Source organism: Leptomonas pyrrhocoris (genome assembly GCF_001293395.1).
Source record: "Leptomonas pyrrhocoris isolate H10 chromosome Unknown, whole genome shotgun sequence".
NCBI lineage: Eukaryota > Euglenozoa > Kinetoplastea > Trypanosomatida > Trypanosomatidae > Leptomonas > Leptomonas pyrrhocoris.
Window position 1 is genome coordinate 87,626 of NW_015438377.1, and position 19,638 is coordinate 107,263.

Sequence of the window (19,638 nt, forward strand, 5' to 3'; positions counted from 1 at the left end):
ATATATATATATATATATATATATATATATATATATGGGAGAGCAAAGGAAAGAAGAGAAAACACTTCCGTCTCTTAATCTTACAAAGAAGAGGTGGAAAACACGATTCCAACAAGGAGAATTCTTAAAAACACAAGAAGAAGAAACGGGAAAGATACTTCGAAGGGTAGGTGCGTGGTTAGAGTCCAAAGGAAAGAACAAAAACGGGAAAAAAAAAATCAATGCTGCACTGATCGATGGAGCAGTTAGAAGTCTTTTAATCTTACTAATAACATCACGCTCCGGTGGTGATACGATGTGCGTGTTTAGAACACGCGTGACTCTAAAGAGAGAAGAAGAAGAAAACAAAACAGAAAATGTATATTATGTATATTATATATATATATATGTATATATGAAGAGCGTGCGGGAAGAGCGAACGTGAAGAGACGATCGCCGCAGCTGCTGTCAAGTTGGTGCCCCGACGACGCAAAAAAAAAAGGTTACCCGACCAACGGCACAGGATAGAGAAGAGGAGGAAGAAGAGAGAGAAGAATGGAAAATGAAGTCGCGAAACATGAGGTACGCGGCAGCATCGCCGTATTTCGTAGCGGAAAACAAACAAGACAGGACAGAAAAACAAAAAGAGAGATTGTGAGCTCTGCGTTGATAGGCAGTGAAAACACTCAAATGCACATGCACGCTTCCGCTTCATCGTCTTTGCGGCTCCGCATTAACACCGCGACAGTCCGCCTTGCAACTCGGTGAAACGGAGAAGAAAAAGCATGTGGAATGCTTGCGCGTGGAGCCGGTGGAGGAGTATCGCCGTAGTACACACCGACGACGGCTCCTTTCAAATGCGTAAAGCAGATTTAATCGGTTCTTTTCCCTCTTCCTCCCTCCTCCATGCGTTAACTTGCTGTTTTTGATTGTTATTCATGTCGCACAAAAAGCGGCTAAAAGCTCTTTTTGAAAGGCTTTGCCACTTCGCACAGGCGTCCGCACGCTCTCCACACTGCACCGGCGTCTTCTTGCAGTACAGTGGACTCGTGACACCGTTCGCCCTCAGTTTTCTTTTCTTCCTTTCGTTTTTGATGTTATACATTTGTCGAACGTGTACATAAGAAAATCAAGCACCATCCACTCACCGTAGTACACGACAGGACAGCAATCGTACGTCATTAAATACTTCTTCTCTTCGCTTTCGCTTTCCGGGGAGGGGGCGCGGGTCGTTCTCAACCGCGAACGAAGAAGAAGAAAAAAGAAAGACTCGAAAAAAAACAAGCCAATTCAAACGCTCCCTGATGCGCCGAGACGTACGTGGAAGGAAGGAAGGAAGGAAAGGAAAAAACACTGTAACACGACCCCCACCCCACCCGAGGCGGGTGCTAAGACAAAGGCAAAACCCAAAAAAGAAATCGCCCTCCGCGAAAGCAGCCAACTGCACCGTGAGCAACGCGACGGCGACGGCGACGACCACCACCACCACCATCACCACAGCTACGCAAGCAGAGTATTTCCCACACAACGGACCTCAGTAGCAACAGCAGAGGTACAGCTGTGCGGGGCGGAGATTCGTCATCTCCATCCCCACACGCACACACACACACACCCAGGAAAGGGGGGGGGGAATTGATTCAACGACCGAAAGCGAGCGGCTGGAAACACTCAGAAGAAAGCAGGCCGTACAGCGGAGTCTCGAACAGTGAATAGCGTGGAGAGAAAACGCACAGCAAGAAAACAAAAACCTTCCCTCACGGCAAAGTCGCAGTGGCGTATCACCGTCCGCGGCAAAAAAAAAAATGACGCACGCCTACGCCCTACCATTTTCTTTGTCCTGCGCCGGTCATCGTGAATGGTTACGACGGCGTCACCGGCGAGGCGGCTGCCTCTGCCGTGTACTCGTAGCCCGGCACAAGATCGAAGAAGGCGGTGCACGCCGCCACGTTCGTTGCGTTGTGGTAGACGCCGTCGTCCGTCAGGATGGTTCCTACCGCGATGGCAAACGGTGCCTCCGACACCGGCACGCGCATCTCCAACCGGTACACGTTCGTGTGCAGCGTCGTGGCGACGTCGGTCAGCGAGGGCATGTAATGCGCGCACCGGCACACCGGGCAGCCATTCGCCTCGTTCACCTCCCCGTCCACCACCGCGGGCTTGTAGTGGTAGTGCGAGCCGATGCACTCCACGTGAAACCAGTGCCCGCACAGGGTCCGCAGCACCGGCAGCGGGCTGTGCAGCAGCTGCAGGCATATCGGGCACACGTCCGCCTCGGCGACGTCGGCAGAGGCGTTATCGCCGTCTTTCCCACCCGCAGCCACCACCGAAGCAGCAGCAGCAGCAGCAGCGGCCTCGTCTCCCTCCCCCACCCCCTCCAGCACCCGCTTGCTGACGTTGGTGATGCGGCAGTGCTCCTGCCAGTGTGCGCCCGGCACTGGCAGCGCGGCGTGCTCGGCGGCCGTCAGCTCCACGTAGTCCTCCGTCAGCGCACACGCCGCGCTCAGTGCCGTGAGTTGGGAACGGGGCAGCAGCCACCCAATGGGGAGAACACCAAAGGGCGACACACCCATCACGGCCACCACTTTCACCACCGCCGCGTCGTCGTCGTGGCTCCCCTCGACGCGCAGCGACTGCACGACGGTCTTCGAGTACAGCCCGTAGGCGAACGGCTGCCGGACCGCGGCGTCAGGGTGCACCGCACGCAGCAACCGTATCTCGCAGCACCTGTAGTAATTGTAGCTACAGGCCACACACATGTCGTAGCCCACGCAGCCCTCGTACCCCAGTACTACCTCGCTCCGCACCCCGCTCTCCAGCACCGCCTGGTAGCTCACGGAGCGAGATCCCTGACAGCACATATCGCACTTTAGACCACTCACCAAAAAGTCAGCCGGGTTGCTCAGCTGCATCCGAAACGCGTTGGTCGGGTTCAGCAGCACCGTCAGCTCTCCGCCCCTCGCGTCGTACGTCGGTGACGCCCACGCCCGCACGAGCACCGATTCCTCGGCGTCCTCCATCAGCTCCGTCAGCCGCACCTGCATCCACTGTGTTAGCAGCGCCTCCTCGGCGGTAGTCATGAAAGGAGTCAGACGGATGCAGCCGTCGTTGAAGCCGTGCCGCTCCGGCTGCGCGATGCACGGCAGCAGCGCCGTCTCATCCATCCCGGGAACGGTGTCCACCACCAACTGCGCCAGCCGGCTCGTGCACGGCGAGCGGCTTGCGCGAAACTCCGCAATCAGCTCGCGCGCGGTCGCCGCGTCCACCGGCGGACACGCAGGGGCGATGGCGTCCGCAGACAGCGACTCCCACCCCACTCTTACTCCCTCCGCGTCGGCCGCGTCCGCGCCTCCTGAGGTGCCACAGTCCCCGCTGTGTGTCCGCGCCGCATCCTCTGCCGCTGCCACCGGCCTCGACGCTTCCTCCAACGCGCCTGCCGTATTCTGAGGAGAGTAATTGCCCTCGCTGTCCATGACACTCTCCGGCCCAATCGTACTGCCCACGGCAGACGACCGAGAAGACGACGAGGACCGTTGTGCGGCGTCGCTCGCTGAAGCAGGGGGGCTCGCCATCAGCAGCGGTGCCAGTCGCCCTTCCCCTTTCGTCATCCACTGCGCGAGAAACGACGCGGCCTGGTCTTCCCTGTCGCGATGGAGCTGCTCCACGATGTCCAGCGGTTCACGGGGGTAGTTGTGCAGGACAACGCTGATGGCATGCATTCGCTCACCGACGCTCTTAATAACACGCATCGGCGTCTCCTCCCGCATGACGACAGCGACGTAAATGCTAAAGAAAGAGGAGAGGGTGTCCGCCTTTTGGCGAAGGAGGCTGTCGGGCAGGCTCACCGCCACGCGCTGCTCCTCCTCAGCCGAGAGGTCCGTGTCGCTTTCAGCGGGGGCAATGTCGTCCGCCGCATCGCGCGCACGGGGGCCAGCCACGGCCTTGCACATGTCTGCTAACGTCGCGCCGAGAGAAGTGAGAAGAGAGGTGGAAGGGGCGGTGGTGGTAGTCGTCGTCGTCGTGGGTTGGTTCGACGATTGCACGGCGTCGGCCGGCGTTTTCGCCGCACGCGCTTGACGCTCGCGTAGCACGGCAGACCGCTTCTCAATGCGTCGTCGCCGCACCGCCATGAAGCGCAGCAGCAGGTGGACTTGTTGCAGGTAGCGATCAAACTCTTCGCAGATAAACTTCGCTGCGGTGGCCAAAAACTGCAGCGTCCACTGCCGCGGGTCGAAGTCGAAGACGCGCAGCTGCAGCGTGCTCTCCGCCTCCACTCGAGCCTTCATGTACGCGGCCTGCGACATCCCACCGACACCCTCCGAGTGCGATGAAAAGGACTGGTCCGAGCGGAACGAGGTGGGTGACACGAAGCTGTCGCCACTATTGTCACCGCTGTTGTGGTTAGTGCTGCCGCTGCTATTCGCATTGCCATTCTTACTACTCCCCTTGTTGGCGTCCGCGGCCTCCGCCTCATCACCGCCGTCGCCGCCATCGCCCGAGCGAATCTGTGAGAAAAGAATCTCCTCCCCTCCCTTGCGGCGTTCATTCCGTTGCGCGCGCTGCTCACGCGCCACCTCGTCATCGTCCGGGATAACGGTCAGCATTTTTCCCATCGCGAAGAACACGAGGTAGAGCTCCATCCCCGTCTCCTCCACCTCGTTAACGCGATTTTGGAAGACTTCGCCCAAATTCATTTTTCTTTTTTTACTATTATTATTATTCTTGAGTGCTCGAGGGAAGAAGCAATCGTAGTGCTAACGAGAGGCTCTTTGCTGCCGTTGCTGTAGTCGACGTTTGGTATTTTCGACTTCCTCCTGTACGCAATCAACGCTCGTGCGGCGCTGGAGTCTGCGCAGGTGAGAGAGAGAAAACAAAACACGATGGAGACGTCGCCAAGCCTGAATCGAGAGAGAACCGAAAGCAGGAAAACAATACAAAAAAAAATGTGTGGCTAAGAAAAAGAAAAAGAGAAGAACACACAGCAAAAAGAAGATAATAATAATAGTCGTATTCCTCGCGAGGACGAAGAGTGAAGGATGAGTGCGCGAGAATAATAATAATAATAATAATAAAAGGAAATGGGAGTTTAGGCGCAAAGAAAGGAGGCGGATGATGGCACCAAGTGCTTTCCTTCCTTGCGGAATCTGAGAAGGAAGTTCCCACACACAAACAGGAACAGCAGACTCGAGCGGGGAGAAATGCAGCCGCGCAAGTTTGCGGTCTCTTCCCCTCGTGAATGCGCGAGAGGAAGTACCTTTTTGCTGTTCTCAAAGACGCATTTCACTGCGAACAGGAAAGGATACTCAAAAGAGCACGAGCAGTGTCAACACAAACTACAAGGTAGCACTTACAAGGCGCACCACCAGAGGTGTACACGCGGCCAATCTTCTCGGTGTCGAACCTGGAAAAACAGGTCGGCCTTGGAGGCTCTCTTGTCGCCCACGCACACTGCTCTCTCTCTCTCTCCAAAACCGTGTTTTCCCTTTTTCTTTTCAACCACGACGAAGCACCTTCGTCGTTTCGCAAACGTCGGAGGTCATTTACCTCGTTGAGCGCGCCACCGTCCAGTGAGAGATGTTGCCCCTTCCCACCTCTCACAGCCTACTTGTATTTGTTTTTTGGGGGAGGTCCTCTAGTTTTGTGTTCTTGTAAAGTTGAATTGTCGGTCACCGCAAAAAAAAGAGAAAGAGAAAGGGTGCGGCAGCAAATTGGTCACAAAACTGTTGACAAGCATCAGAGCGAAAAGAGCAAAAAAAAAAATAATACTACGTGAAAACGACAGAGAAGAGAGAGAGCGAGAGACAAGGACTCGCACATCCACATCCGTCAAGGACAAAAAAAAAGCCTTCTAAATTGCCATAACCGAAGAGCAGCCACTCAGCACACACAGACACACACACACAAACAGACCAAAAAAGAAGACGATAGAAAAGAACATAGTTCTCTAACAACAGCAATGCGCTACTGGTGGAAGAAGGGCGATTCCCCCGGTACGACACACCAATACAAACACGTCCAATGAACGCAACAACACACACACACACATCTTAAACCAGTTGAACACGGAGATGAAAGCCACTTCCTCGGTGTACACGATGCGCAGGAAACCAGAGCATAAAATATATATATATATATAGAAATATTGAATGAGAATGGAGCCAAGCCGGTGTCCAAAGAAGTTGGGAAGGAACAACACCAACGTATAATAGCCACCGGTGGCACACTCCAACACATTACCACACTCCCACAAAAAGTGTACGGGTGTGTGCTTCCTTTACCACTTTGACGGCCCACTATTTTTCATCGGGGCGGAGGGGACTGAGGGCACTCTAAATCGCGTTAGTTCAGCTTCTAAAGAGAAATAAGAAGAGAAAGAAGGTACAGTACAAAGTAAAAATGCATGATACCAGCCAGCTGCGCAAAAGCACTGGCGCGAGAGGAACCACCGCCGCCACAACAACAACAACAACGATGGAAGAGCGAGGAGTGCCACCAGCTCTTCTTTTGCTGCTTCTTTCCTTCTTGATAGATTGACCCGTATGCTTCCTATGCGTGAACAGAAAGGGGGGAGGGGGGAGGGAGGAAGAAGAACAGGCTGCTTTTACACCCCCCCCCCTTCCAGCGAAAGGTAAACACTGCGAGGGAGAGAGAGAGAGACAGAACACCAACATGAAACTGAAAAGGAGATATATATGTGTATATAGGTATATAAATACACTAGTCTAAAGTAGAGAAAAAAGATACGCCCACACACAAACACAGAGGGCAACACCGCTCACACGCTCCAAATAAAAAGAAGGCTCTTTCGCCATCATTGTAGCTGAAGGTGAGAGGGAAAAAAGGAGGCCCTTTGATTTTCCACGATACGGCGCACACACACACACACACAGTTCTCTTGTTGTGGGCGATACGTCATTTTATTTACCCCTCCCCCCCCCCCCACCCGTCTATAACAGCTGTTTGAGCAAACACGGCGAATCTCCTTCCAATTCATGGCGGGCACCAAAGGCGAGGTGCACGGCCGAGAAGAAGGCGAAAAACAAAAACAAATCGCCGCTCGCTCCAACGTGTATTTATATGTACTTCACAGATGAGGCGGGGAGCTTCTTCGTGCCTCGGAGGCGCATCGCTCGCTCTTCTCCATGGAAGAGCAACGAAACTGTCCCGGAGAGATAATCGAGCGAAACCCCAAAGTTCGGTGTGCGTGGATGGGTGGCAAATCCACCTGCCCGTTCCACCGCGTACACGGCAGACGTGCCGCCACGTTCTTCAACTCTAAATACCCCGATCCCTTTCCTTCCACCTCACCACGCTACACCAGCCTCTCTGACCGCTAGTACTTCCATGGGGGACAACTGCGCAGTTTCTCAGACTGGGAGTCCGCCAACGACGTACGGCGGCCCTGCCCCGCCGCACGGCCGTTCGTCGCACCGCCGTTCTGCTCCGTCGAACGCTTCGTCGCGGCGGCCGATTTCGCGCGCGGTTTGCGGAAGGACGGCGTCGCGGCCTTGCGTGGCTTCGCTGCAGGGGCGGGCTGGGGCGTCGGGGCGGGTGCCGTACGTACCTGACTCTCCGCCTCCTCCTGCGCCGCCGCCCCCTCCGCTTTTTTGGTGGCTGACGCGGCGGCCACGTCCTGCGCCTTCACCGCTGATCCTTCTTCCCCGGATTGTTGTGATTGCTCGGCAGCCGGACGTCGCGGCCTCGACGTGCTACGACCACTCGACCGGGCTCGCACAACATTCGGCGCGTACTTGGCCACGTCGCCCGCCGGTGTCCTCTGCACCGCCCGCGGCGTCTTGCGCTGCGGCGACGTGTACGCCTCGGCCGTGGTGGCGGATGGCGGCTGCGGCTGTTCGTCCCCTGCTGCCTTCCCCTCTGCGTTCTCGGACTCCTCGGCCCAGTTTCCTACCCACGGTGGTCGCTGGTCGATCGGGACCGCGTGCGCGGACCGCCCCCCGGCGTGCGAGGCCGGCGGCGACCGCGGCGTCAGCGATCGGCGGCGTGACTGCCGCGACGAGGTGGAGCAACCCCGCGGCGGCGGCGGTGACGGCGCTACGCCGTTTAGACCCGCGCCGACCACCTGCTCCGCCGGGCGTTGCGGCAGCGGGGGCTCCTCTGTCCGATCCTCCGCCTGCAGCCGTACCGCGGCCTCGGGGCTCGTGTACAGCTCCCGATGCGCACGCACGTCCTCGGGGTCGCGTGAGGCGGCCGTTGTGGCCGTCGCCGCGGCGTGGCCATCGACCGCCGAGACGCCCCCGCCGTCACGGCGCCCCATTGGTCCGTTGACCGGAGCGGGCGAGTTCGCGGTGGCGACGGCGAACCCCCGCGGCGTCATGCTACGCGACGCCGGCGACTGACGGCTGCTCGCCCGTCGCGCCGACCGCACCCGCCGCGGCAGTGCGGTGGCAGGGAAGCGGCGGTCCCAATAGTGCAGGAGGTGCTGCGCCTTGACATCCATATCGCTGCAGTCGCGCCAAAAGCGGCGCAGGGAGTCTGTGTAGGCGCCGTGGCAGGCCGGATCGGCCAGCAGGTCGTCGACGCGCTCCATGAAGTCCTCCGCCTGGGCCTTGATCTCCAGCGCGTACTCCATCCCATCGATGTTCACGTACAGGTTTCTATGGTAGGTGGCGATGGCCGTGTCCAGCTTTGGCTCCTCGCGGACGAGAAACGCGTAGATGCGGACGCGCACCATGTCGAAGTCCTCCGCAAAGCTGCGCATCTCGCCCTCCGCCACGGTGGGCACGAGGTGGCGGCGACCCTGACGGCTGGAGACGCTGCCGCTCCTGCCGCTGTGGGAACCTGCCTCGTACCCGTCCGGCATGCCGTCGTTCTGCGCCGACCGCATCGAGGCGGAGCGGGCCTGCTGGCGGCTGTAGGAGCGCATCTGACTGCGGGATGGGGTGCGATTGGCGCTGCGCGGCAACAGGCTATTCCGGCGGTCCTGCTCGCGCGCACTCACGCAGGAGGCGGAGCGGGCGGTGGTGGAGCCGCCACCGCCGCCGTGCTGCTCCGATCCGGGGCCGCACATGCTGTGGTAGCGGGGAGAGTAGGAAGAACGCGGGGTGCGGGCACTCACCGGCGCAGCCCCACCAGCGCCGTGTCCGCCGTCTGCGAGGTTGTCCGCCGCGTCGTTGCAGCCCGGCGTGGCCGCCCCCGGCACCCCAGACGTCAACAGCACGGGCTCTTCGTTGAACCGGTTGCTCAGCAGTGCGGTGAAGAGGGAGTGGTCGCCCATGACACACAGGTTCGCCGCGCCGCAGGCGTTGCCGGCGTCGTCCATGAACGCCAGCAGCTCCGGCGAGGCGGCCGCCAGCCCGGAGTTGAGCAGCACCGCCTCCGCCGTGTTGTCGATGATGATGTAGAAGCTGCTCGGCAGGCGGGGGGAGGAGACGCCGGCGCTCTGCTGAGCGTCCACGAGGCGACGCACGGCCTCCTTCGCCGCCTCGACATCGCCGGGGCCGTACACGGCGCCCCCGCAGTCCTCCACGGCCCGCCAATACCGCGTCGCGGCGGCGTCGGTGAAGAAGAAGAAAACACGTCCGGCGAACAGCTCCGCCCGGCTGCGGTTGGTCATGGCCGTCGACGGTATCGGGTAGAGGGAGAAGGGGCAGGTGTCCGACTCTGGCCGCACGTACATTGTAGTGGTCGGGTGCATGGTACACCGCACCGGCACCTCAAAGCGCGAGGGCGACGGCAGCGTGTTGAGCGGGGCCGCCGCCCGCCTCGACACCGCCGCGAACCACTCAAAGACGTAGGTGGGGTGGACAACAGAGTAGCCGTAGGTCAGTGCGGCGAGGCAGCTCGTGCTGTCGTTGAGTTCTTCGGCGCAGTGCAGCTGCCCAACGGGTACGTGCGGCACCTCGATGGAGGGGATCGGCTCGTCGACGAAGGTCGCCCCCAGCTGATCGAACATGCGACGGAGATCGCTGACGTAGTCGTCCGGGTAGGCGCCGACCTCGAGACTGACCATCAAGGGGCGGTAGTGGAAGGTGCCGCTGACTCCGTCGCCGAGAAAAAGCGTGTCGCCGTCGCGCACGAGCACCGAGTCACCTGGCTGCAGGAAAACATTGCCGATGCGCACGTCGCCGCTGCCTTTGGTGGGGAGGGCGGTGACCCGGACCACCAGATGATCGCCGCTGAGGAACGGGGCTCGCGCCGCGTTGTCTTCATCCGCTGCAGCAGCAGCAGCAGCGGCGGCGGCGGCCTTCTCCTCCTCCTCCATGGACTTGTCAGGAGGCGTGTCCATCAGAACGTTATCCTCCACATCGCTGCCTCCAGCAGCCGCGCCGTTGTGGTGCTCGTCGCCATCACCCTCATCTGCGGTCGTGGCAGCAGCAGCAGCGGCAGCCAGACCCGGTACGTCCTCCTCCCTCTCCTGATCTTGCTCTTCTGCTTCTGCTTCTTCGTCCTCCTCTTCATACCGCAGTTTACCTGCGCGGTCGCTGTTCGTCGTGGCGGTGGCTGCGTCTCCGTCCGCCGCCGCCCTCGTGGCCGCCTCCACCTCCTTCGCCGCCTCGTGCGCGTGGAGGACGGTGAGAGAGACGTGCTCGTCGGAGATGCCGTCGTGGGCGATGGCGATGTCTGCTTCCGGGCAGTTGCCGAGGACGTACGGGTCGCGGATGACCAGCGAGTAGTACGCGGCTGACCCGCACGGGGTGACCGTGGAGAGCTCAAACACGAACATAATTAACCGGTATTTTCCTTCCTCTACGTTTATTTTTGTGTGGGTTCGGGGCCTGTACTGCTGTCTGCTTCGTGTATATACTTAATCTTTAGCGTACGCGTCCAGGACCACTGTGGCGCTGTGGTATGTGCGCCTCTACAACGGGTAAAGAGAGGGGGGGGAGGGAGGGAGAGTGCTTCGGTGGCCTGGCAAAGGAAGAGTCCCACAACTGAATACGAACAACTGCGGTGTGGGGGGCGTTCGGTACTGCGATGATGCTTAAAAGAGTAAGAGAAGGAAAGGGGGGGAGGGTTGTTCTGGATTCCCCTGGCGAACCGGCCGGCGTGCGCCTCCGAAAATGAACTATGAAAGAGAAAAGAAAAAAAAAGGAGAAAAGAGCAAGGTAGATATAATAGGAATGCTAAGACAGTGAAGATATATGTGCAAATCTCCAAAAGAAATGGTTAACGATGGTCGTTCGAGTCGTGCGTCGAGACGCCCAAATGCGCACCGTCAGACAAAACCACGCACACACACGCAGAGAGATAATGGAAAGAGCGGGAGTGAAAAGAGAAAACCCATTAAAATAAAAACCTTCTCGTGATTTCCTTGCAGTTTATTTGACCTCCACGGCGCCAATGCGTGCGCGTCGATGCAGGAAGGAGAGTAAGAGAGAGAGAGAGAGAGAAGTGAAAAACACCAAAAGAAAGGGAGCATTGAGGAGGCGATGGAGAAGACGAAGAGGGCTCCAAGCTCAGAAATGAAAGGGAGGCGGAAGAGCCAACGCGATCGCAGGAGACCGTCACGAGACTCAGATGCGCTGACGGAGCCACCAAAAGTAGCTCTTCACGCGGATGGCACTCGGGAATGATAAAAAGGAAGAATTCCCCTTTTTACCACAGCGATAACGCCTCTGATGCAGGCCCCACCTCTGCGCTGTCCGTCATTGCAGCTGTTCGTGTATGTTTTGCTTGTTGTTGTTGCCGTTTGTTACGAGGTGTTAGTTAAGGGCTACGCCGGGAATTCAAAAAAAAAAAAAGGGAGACTCGCAGTCGCCCACGCCCTCCGTTCGTTGCCCACACACACGCACACACACACGCATACGCACACACACATATAGTTACATCGTCGCACAAAGGTCACACACGGTCACATACAAAAGAGAAAACGGTGGTATCACTGCTGCTGCTGCTGCTGCTTCAGCTCCTTGATGCGCTGCAGGAGCTCCTTCATGCGCGCGAAGATGGGGAACTTGAAGCGGCCCGTTGCATCGGCCGCCAGCTCCTGCAGCGGCACCTTCTTCGCCTCCACGGTGCGATAGGCAGCGATGCAGTCGGTCATGGCGGCCGCGTAGGGCACCTCCTTCTCGATCGTGGTAGACGACGATGACGACGGTGGTGCCGTCAGTGAAGTCAGGGTGTGCTCTCCCTGCTCAATGCGGCCGGCCAGCAGCGCCATGGCGTCCACCTTCGCTGTCCGGTCCGCCTCGTTGGCGATGATGGCGGCGCTCACCTCGGCGATCTGCGCATCCAACGCCGACACCACCGCACCGTCCTCCGCGACGCTGTTACTGCCGCTGCTGACTACCGCGTTGGTGCCCTGTCCTTGCTGCTGCTGCTGCTGCGCCTCCTTCAGCGCCGTCCGTTCCTTCGTCAGCTTTACGCGCTGCCGCCGCAGCTTCATCTGGGAGTCCATGTGTCGTTGCATCGTGTCGATAAAACCTTTAAACGTGTCCAGATCGGTGCGCAGCGCCACACACGCGTCGTACGCCGCTCCAAATGACTTGGGTGCTGCGCCTACAGCGGCGGCATCCGCGACGGCGTTATCGTCTGCCAGTGCGGAGGGATGCGGCACGTTGCCCTCCGGGTACATCGTCAATCCCTCAGGGATGTGACCCCACTCCATTTTTTCAATAGGGATGGAGTCCCAGTCCACGCCCTGCCGCTGCTCCGCCTCTGCTTGTTGTCGCAGCAGCGGGTCCTGTGCCAGCTGCACATCGCGCTCGTAGGCAGCGGTCGGCAGCCGCGTCTCGCCCTCGCGCCTCCGCGTCGCCATCTGCAAGGCGAACTCCTTCTCCGACGAGCGCAGGTCGTTCGCCATTCGAATCGCAGCGATCGTCTTGGGATCGGTCTCCTGCACCTCTGGGTTCGGCCGCGACAGCACGGTCGGCTCGTAGGAAAGGAAGCACACGTACTGGTACGTGAGGTGCTCGACCAGCGGGTAGAATGCCGCGATGAAGAGCGGGCGGTCCATCAAGTTCTCCAGCGTCGTGTGGTTCTCTAGCACGGTGGTGAAGAGCAATTTCCCGCCCTCCTTTAGCAGCAGCTTCACCGTCGCCGCGTAGCGCTCCCACACGTCGCGGGTGATGAAGGGAGGGTCCGCCACGACGTAGTCGAAGGCAGCCATGTACTGGATCGGCACCTGCTCTGGCTGGTGGAAGTCGTACACCACGTAGCACGCATCGCTCGCCCACTGTGCGTCGTACTCAAACAGTCGACTCCGCCGTCGCAGCTCGAGCAGGCGCGTCTCCTCCTCAGTGCTTTCATCGCCGCGCCGCCTGTCCAGAGCGAAGAAGAGGGATGGGGTCGACAGGAAGGCGCAGGCCGTCGCGTGGTGGGCCACCTCGTGCACCAAGGCGTCGATGGTGTTTTGCGAGTACCAGTATTGATTGAACTCACCTTTGACGAGCGAGGCGTCGAAGGTGCTGCGGGCGCCGGCAGCGTTGCTCGTGAGGACGGACATGTTGAGAACGATTTAGAAGAACAGAAAGAAAAGAAATGGATAAAACCTGTGGTAAGCGTGCAACAGATGAGTGGCAGGGCAGGGGAAGAAGAGGGGGGGGGGAGGGGAAGGGAGGGGAGTTCCTGTTCCCTTCGTGGTGTGGAAGCCGGCTGCGTAGAGCGGTAAAGGATAGGGCGATGATAAAGGAGCGAGTGTGGACGTACGTACAAAGGAAAAGGGCAAGCGAATGCTGTCGTAGCCGGGCCAGTAACGTAAGAAAGCTCTTCAAAAGAAAGAAAGGGGGAATAGAAGAAGCAGAGAGATGATGGTGTGAGTGCGTCGCTCCTCCGTGACTTCCACGCGTGTTTCAGCGTGGCGCTGTCAGCTCTCTCCTCCTCCTCCGTCTTCCTCTGCCTCTCAACGAGAAAACACTACCACCACAAACAAAAAAAACACGTCGTGATGTTCATATCGATAATAAAAGCCGTGATGGCGCGACAAGGGACCGCTAGTTGAGAAGAGGCGGCAAAGAAGCTCGCCACACTTGACGCATCCACAGAGGAGAAGGCCCTCGCATCCGATGATCGCCGGCCAGGGACGCTGTTGCCGCTGTCTGGCACAGTAAAAGGAGACGACGGCTCACGCAGCACTAGTGCGTTAGCATACACATGAGTCCGCCTCCGTTCCTTCTTCCCTTCTTTCTTCTCTTGCCACTTTTGTTGGTTTCGTTGTTGTTAGCATCGGCTCCGCACGCGGACAACCCAATTCAGCAGCTTCGCGTATCTAGAAGCACCAAACGTATAGGGCACAACCGCAGTCTCTATCACCAAACGATCGTCTGGCAAACTGCCGCCGTACGGTCTCCGGTAGCTCGTTTTATGATTCCTCTTTTCCGGGTTTTCCTCCGCGGTCACGCAAAGAGAAAACGTAAGCGGAAATGACGAGCAAAACGAAGATGGTCGCGGAGCGCCTTCGGGGGAGCAAAAAAAAAAAACGGGAAAAAATAATAGAAGAAGAATCGAACCGGGATCTATGAAAGGGCAGAAGAAAAACGTAGCTACTAATAATAATAATAGTAAAAGACGGCTACGTGCTGTGAAGCCGGCGTCGTGGGCTGCTGGATCTCCTTGCGTTTCTACTTAGCACAGCTATTGCCCTGCCGCGCCCTCGCTCGCTCTATCGGTCTAACACCCTCCGTTCCTGTCCTTTCCTTTTCCACCGATAGCGACGTAAACGCACCATTCTAGCAGTGCACAGCAGAGGGAAGGATGGAAGGAAGGAACAGGGAAAAATCTTCTACAAATAATTGAAAAGCCCATTACATATATATATTAGTCAAGCGAAGTTCACAGCACGGCGAGTAGATCGAAGAAAAAGAAAGGGGGCGAGCGTAGCAAGCTTCTATGACACACATACAAGCAAAGCCAACCAAACAACAAAAATAAATCTGTATATCTAGGTATCCTGCAGGTGCGTCAACGGAGGATGCAGTGTTGGGAGTGGCACAGCACCATCGACTCACTCTCCGCCTTCCCACTGTCTTTCCCTCTACCTCGTATTCCGCTTCACAGCTCGCGTAAGCTGTCAGTGAAGGTGCGATAGTACACGAGCACGTCAAGTGGTGGTGGTCGCTGCGCGAAGCCCATCCCTGGTGTCGCCGTCCCGTCCCTCTGGTGAAGGGCGTACTGCTGGCGCAGACGCGGGAAAACGGTCTCGAGCGGCGCCGCGATGTCGTTGAGTTCGTTCTCAATGTCAAAACCCGCAGCGGCGTCTTCTCCGTCCTTCTCCGCTTCTACAACGTCGCCGCTCCCGTTGTCTTTACTTTGCTTCTCTGTGGCGGTGGCGGCGATGCTTTGGTCTGCCCTAGACCGCTTCACCGCAGCGCTGTCGTGCCGGCTCGCGTTCGTGGCCCCGAGGTGGTGCCACGCATAGCGCTCCCCGAAGACCTGCTTGAACGCCTCCAACACGGTGAAGTAAAAGTTCAAGGAGCGCTCTTCCTCGGCACGACGTTCCTGGCGTGCCATCACCTGCTCCAGCGTGCGACTGGGCGACATCAGCGTGGCGGGGCGCCCCGGGGCTTCCGTCTCCGACTCCTCTTCACTGCGGGTCCGCTTTACACCGACAGAGCTGCCGGCAAGCAACGACGGGGTCTTCGCCGCACACGTCAACCCCTCCGCCTCTGAGAGAAGCTGATTGTGAGGAGTCGAGTAAGTCGCTATTGCACGGTGGACCTCACTACGCACCCCACGCAAGCTGCGGCCCAGCGGGGTAGTCGCCAACAGTGCTGCACGACGACCTTCAGTACCAGCAGCAGCAGCAGAACCCGTTGCGTAGCGTCGCGCGCTCGGCATGTCGGCCTCCTCCTTGCTCTGCATCACCATCGAGGCCCGCATGGGCGTCGAGGCGATGCCGCCGCCCACCGTACGCAGCGTCCACGTTGCCACCGGCATCCCTCGCCGCACCACCACGAAGTACGCAACACGCATCACCGTCTCCATGGGCAGTACGCCGTGCTGCCGGGTGTCGTAGCCCTGCAGACGACGTAGTATGGCATCTGCGGCCTCGGCGAGCTGCGGGCGCAGCGTCACGGCGGCCGTGCGCAGCTGCTCTGATGCTCGGCCAGTCTGCCCAGTTGTACTTGGGGTGGTGTTGGCTATGAGCGCAGCAGCAGCAGCAGACGGTGTTGTTGATGGTGCGTCGGTACGGCCATGTGCGGTGGCCACCGACGTGCTCGCGACGGGTGGCAGCACCAGGCTGCGCGTGGGGGTGGTCGGCGGGGATGGCCCGGCCGACTCCGCCGGTGGCGACGCGGGCGCGACGTCGGTGAGATGAAAATCGGCGCGGTGGTCGCGCATGGTGGCGAGGAGGGAAGCGCGTGTCCGCCGCACTTCTGCCTGCGCACGCTCCACCAACTCTCGCACTTCTTCGCTGACACGCGCGGACTCGCTCAGCGTCGTCGAGGGCGACGACGGCACTGACGTGACGGTGGTGGTGGTGGTGATGTGGGTGCGCGCGTTCTTCTGCCGGTCGGGTGTCACCCCGCTGCCAACGACGGAGGAGTGGGTCGCGGAGGTCGAGGGGGAGGGCCGCAGGAGGTCGAGCTCCTTCCGCGTCTTCGCCGGTAGCGGATCTGCTTTGGCGTGGGAAGAGGTGAAAGACGTTGGCGCTGCTTCCTGCTCAGTGCGCACGCCCTCTACGGCAGGGTGGTGGTGGCGGCGGTCCGGCGACGACACGGGTGAAAGGGCGGCCTTCCACCGAGTTGTTGCGGCGACGGTGACCTCCTCCTCCTGCTGCAGCGCCACCGGCCGCTGCGGCTCCGGCGAGCAAGAGTCGTCATCACGGAACGCGTGGGGTGGAAGAGGCGGTGATGCCACCGTGCGCTGCGACGGTGCGTGGGGCACCTCGTTCGTGTTTCTCTCCTTGGGCTTCTTCGACGCAGTGTCTTCTTCCTCGACCTCCTCTTCTTCCGAGGTTACTGAGAGCGCGGCGGAGCGCGGCGGCGAGGTGGCGTCCTTCAGCGTGATGGGCAGCGCAGTCGTCGCCATTTCATCCTCGTCGGTGTTCTGCGTAACCGCTTCTGCCTCCGCCTGCTCCGTTTCAACGGTCGGGGAAGCGCTGAGCTTCGCTTCATCTGCCGCTGCTGCTTTGTCTGTTTCCCTTTCGGGACTCTCGTCGCAGTCGCCGCGCCGCCGTTGCCGCAGCGGTGTAGGCGTGGGTCCGCGGACCAACCAAAGCGAACTCACCGCCGCTGCGCTCATGGCCGTGTTCGCGGTGGTCCGTGTGGTGGAGACAGACGGCTCGGCGTGCTCCTCGAAGATCGAATCGAGGGCGGCGACGCCCTTCTCGCCTTCGTCCTCGTCGTTGTCTGCTCGGTCGAGCTGATCCGGCGCCGCAGCATCCTCTGCCACGACCGCGCCCTCAATGAAATTCACATCGCGTCCTTTGGGCTCATTCTCACCGCCCTCCGCGTACACCGCACGCACAGCCGCGTCACTCTGTGGACCTTCTTCTTTCTTCTCGCCCTCCGCACCAACGCGTTCCTCATCCTCTTCCTCCCGCTGGTGCGCTGGGGAGATGCGCGGCGGCTGGCGCACAGCACCGCCAGCAGCGACGGTCTGCGCAACGGACGCGACGGGCCGAGGCAAGGGGCTCAGCATGCTGCTGCGACTGCTGCCGCTCACGCAGTCGCTCAGGCGCAGTCCCGCCGACTCGCGAGCGGCGAAGGAAGGAACATCCTCGGTGCCGTTCTCGTGCTGTGGACTGTTGATATCCTCGCAGCCAACTTCGGACTCGTTTTGTGCCTGCGTTCCCACAGCTGCACCGCTCTTCGTGTCCTCTCCGCCTTCTTCCACCACTTGCCCCGGTGCGAGTCGTCCGACAGGCAACGTTGGTGCAGTCCCATCCCTCTCTTCTTCTCTGACGACGCCATCAGCACCTTCCCCACCTTCTTCTTGCGATTTTTCTTCCTCGGAGTGGAGCTGCTGCCGCCGATGACGGCGATCACGCCGTTCGCGCTCCTCTCTCCGCAGCTGTCCGAAGAAGCGCTGCGAATCGTCGTTACTGTCCATCACGAGCACCGCGCTTCCGCGCACCGCAGTCACTGTCGCGTCTCCTGTTGGGATGGGGGCCGCCACATCATCAACGTTGTGCACCGCCTGCGCAGGCACGTCTTGTGGCTTCTCCTCCTCCGCACCCGCTGCGTGGTGGTCCGTGACCGGCCTCTCATCGTTGTCATCGTCGTCTCCGGCGGCGACAGTCGAGGCGGCGCTGCAGCGTTGCGACAGCACAAAGGCGCGACGCGGCGGTGGCGTCGTGGACCACCCGCGGCTGCTGCGGCTACGGCAGCTCACTCCCTCCTCCTCGTTGCCGTTGTCCTCCGCCGGCTCACCGCTGCTCGCTTTCAAATGAAAAGAGAAAGAAGACGCATTCGAGAAGTTGACGCTTCTGCCCGGCATCACTGCCGTCGCCTCCGCCCCGTGCGGCAACGTGGTCGACTGGATGCCCGCCTCAGTAACAGGGAAGCCAGCCGCCACCGCCACAGCTGCACTGTGAGACTCGCTGAAGTCTCCGTCGAAGTCATCGGGAAGGGTGACGGCCATCCGCGGCGCGGGCGACGCCGTCCGCTGCGGTTGCCAGCTCTCCTGATCTTCCTCCACCGGGTCGCCGCCGCCGTTCATGCGCGGCTCCGATGGACGCGTCATCACCGTCGCCTCACTATCCAGCACCGCATCCATCACGGCGAGGGAGGAGAGACCGCGTGCTTCTTTGTGCGAGCCCAACTCGTCTCCCGCCGCCTCCGTTGCTCTTCCGCCAAGCCCTGCCTGCTGCGGCTGCTGCGGTGGGTGTCGGTGGTGTGAACGCGGCCGCGACGACCCGAGCGAGAGCGAGGCCGACGTCGCCTGCAGGCTACTGCTGATCTCTCGCCGGTACCCGCTGCGTGACTTGAGCGCGCCGTGCGGTCCCGGGTAGGAGCTCTCCGTGTTGACGTCCCTTGTGGCGAACATGGCGGAGGCGTGTGCGGGGCCGAGCGCCGGACTTGCCGGGCCGCTTCGCGGGCTGCCGGCTCTGCTGCCTGCGTGAAGAAAGGAAAGGGAGGCGTCGAGGCGAATGGCCGGTCGAGGGCGGGCCTGCGACAGACTTTGCGACTCCCCTTCGTCTCTATGGAGCGACGAGCCGCTGCCAAACTGCGCTGAGCGGTCCATTCTGAAAGGCGTTGATATTCCCTTTTTTGAGGGCAAAAACCGACTGGGAACAGCAGTTGTTCGTCTCTATGCGTCTACTTCCTATTTTATCAATCTGTATTCGTTGTGTATGTGTGTCTGTTAAGGAAAACCCGCTCAAGTCGAGAGTCTAGCGATCTCAGAGAAGTGTGAGTATGTGCCGTGGTGTTCGCTTTCGTGAACGTTTGGTGCGGGCAGGCGTTGAGGAGGAAAATCAGGAGAAGGATGGGAAAAAAGGAACCTTAAGAATCGCAATAAATAGGAATGCGCACGGCACAAAGCTGGCCACGAGAAACAAAGACGTTGTACTGAGATCAACGTGGTATTTCTCTGTGTAAAGGAAGAAGAAGGATGGCTTGAGAGAGACGATCGGCGCGGAGGGACATCGCACGCAGCACCGCACAGCATCAGCAGTCGACGGCGCAGTATCCGATGCAGCATATATAAATTAAAAAGAAAGAACGTGCAAGGTCAAACCGCCCTGCGTCGTGCAGAGAAGCGCAACGACAAGGATACCGGTGCTGACGCATACGTTTTTCTCTCCCTTTCTACCTTTGT

At 59.5% G+C, this 19,638-nt stretch overlaps 5 protein-coding genes across 7 annotated transcripts in view; all 5 read right to left on the minus strand.

Annotated features, from left to right (window-relative positions):
• Positions 1 to 445, minus strand: part of ABB37_07894 (hypothetical protein) — a gene marked incomplete at its 3' end in the record, with an annotated part of 1,789 nt that extends 1,344 nt beyond the window's left edge. The window contains exon 1 of the mRNA XM_015806693.1: positions 1 to 445. This exon is cut by the window's left edge and continues 1,344 nt beyond it.
• A 1,393-nt stretch (positions 446 to 1,838) lies between these two features.
• ABB37_07895 (hypothetical protein) lies at positions 1,839 to 4,990 on the minus strand (the record flags this gene model as incomplete). The annotated part of the gene is made up of 1 exon (XM_015806694.1): positions 1,839 to 4,990. The coding sequence occupies exon 1, from the start codon at positions 4,668 to 4,670 to the stop codon at positions 1,839 to 1,841; it is 2,832 nt and encodes a 943-aa protein (XP_015654565.1). The 5' UTR covers positions 4,671 to 4,990.
• A 2,319-nt stretch (positions 4,991 to 7,309) lies between these two features.
• ABB37_07896 (hypothetical protein) lies at positions 7,310 to 10,660 on the minus strand (the record flags this gene model as incomplete). The annotated part of the gene is made up of 1 exon (XM_015806695.1): positions 7,310 to 10,660. The coding sequence occupies one exon, from the start codon at positions 10,658 to 10,660 to the stop codon at positions 7,310 to 7,312; it is 3,351 nt and encodes a 1,116-aa protein (XP_015654566.1).
• Positions 10,661 to 11,815: 1,155 nt separating this feature from the next.
• ABB37_07897 (hypothetical protein) lies at positions 11,816 to 14,331 on the minus strand (the record flags this gene model as incomplete). 2 transcript variants are annotated; one of them, XM_015806697.1, is made up of 1 exon in its annotated part: positions 11,816 to 14,331. In XM_015806697.1, the coding sequence occupies exon 1, from the start codon at positions 13,379 to 13,381 to the stop codon at positions 11,816 to 11,818; it is 1,566 nt and encodes a 521-aa protein (XP_015654568.1). In that variant the 5' UTR covers positions 13,382 to 14,331. The 2 variants fall into 2 exon arrangements, with proteins under 2 accessions (XP_015654568.1, XP_015654567.1); XM_015806696.1 differs by having other exon boundaries at positions 11,816 to 13,644.
• Positions 14,332 to 14,925: 594 nt separating this feature from the next.
• ABB37_07898 (hypothetical protein) lies at positions 14,926 to 19,411 on the minus strand (the record flags this gene model as incomplete). Of its 2 annotated transcripts, none has more annotated exons than XM_015806699.1 (1): positions 14,926 to 19,411. In XM_015806699.1, the coding sequence occupies exon 1, from the start codon at positions 19,060 to 19,062 to the stop codon at positions 14,926 to 14,928; it is 4,137 nt and encodes a 1,378-aa protein (XP_015654570.1). In that variant the 5' UTR covers positions 19,063 to 19,411. The 2 variants fall into 2 exon arrangements, with proteins under 2 accessions (XP_015654570.1, XP_015654569.1); XM_015806698.1 differs by having other exon boundaries at positions 14,926 to 19,253.
• Between the last annotated feature and the right edge of the window lie 227 nt (positions 19,412 to 19,638).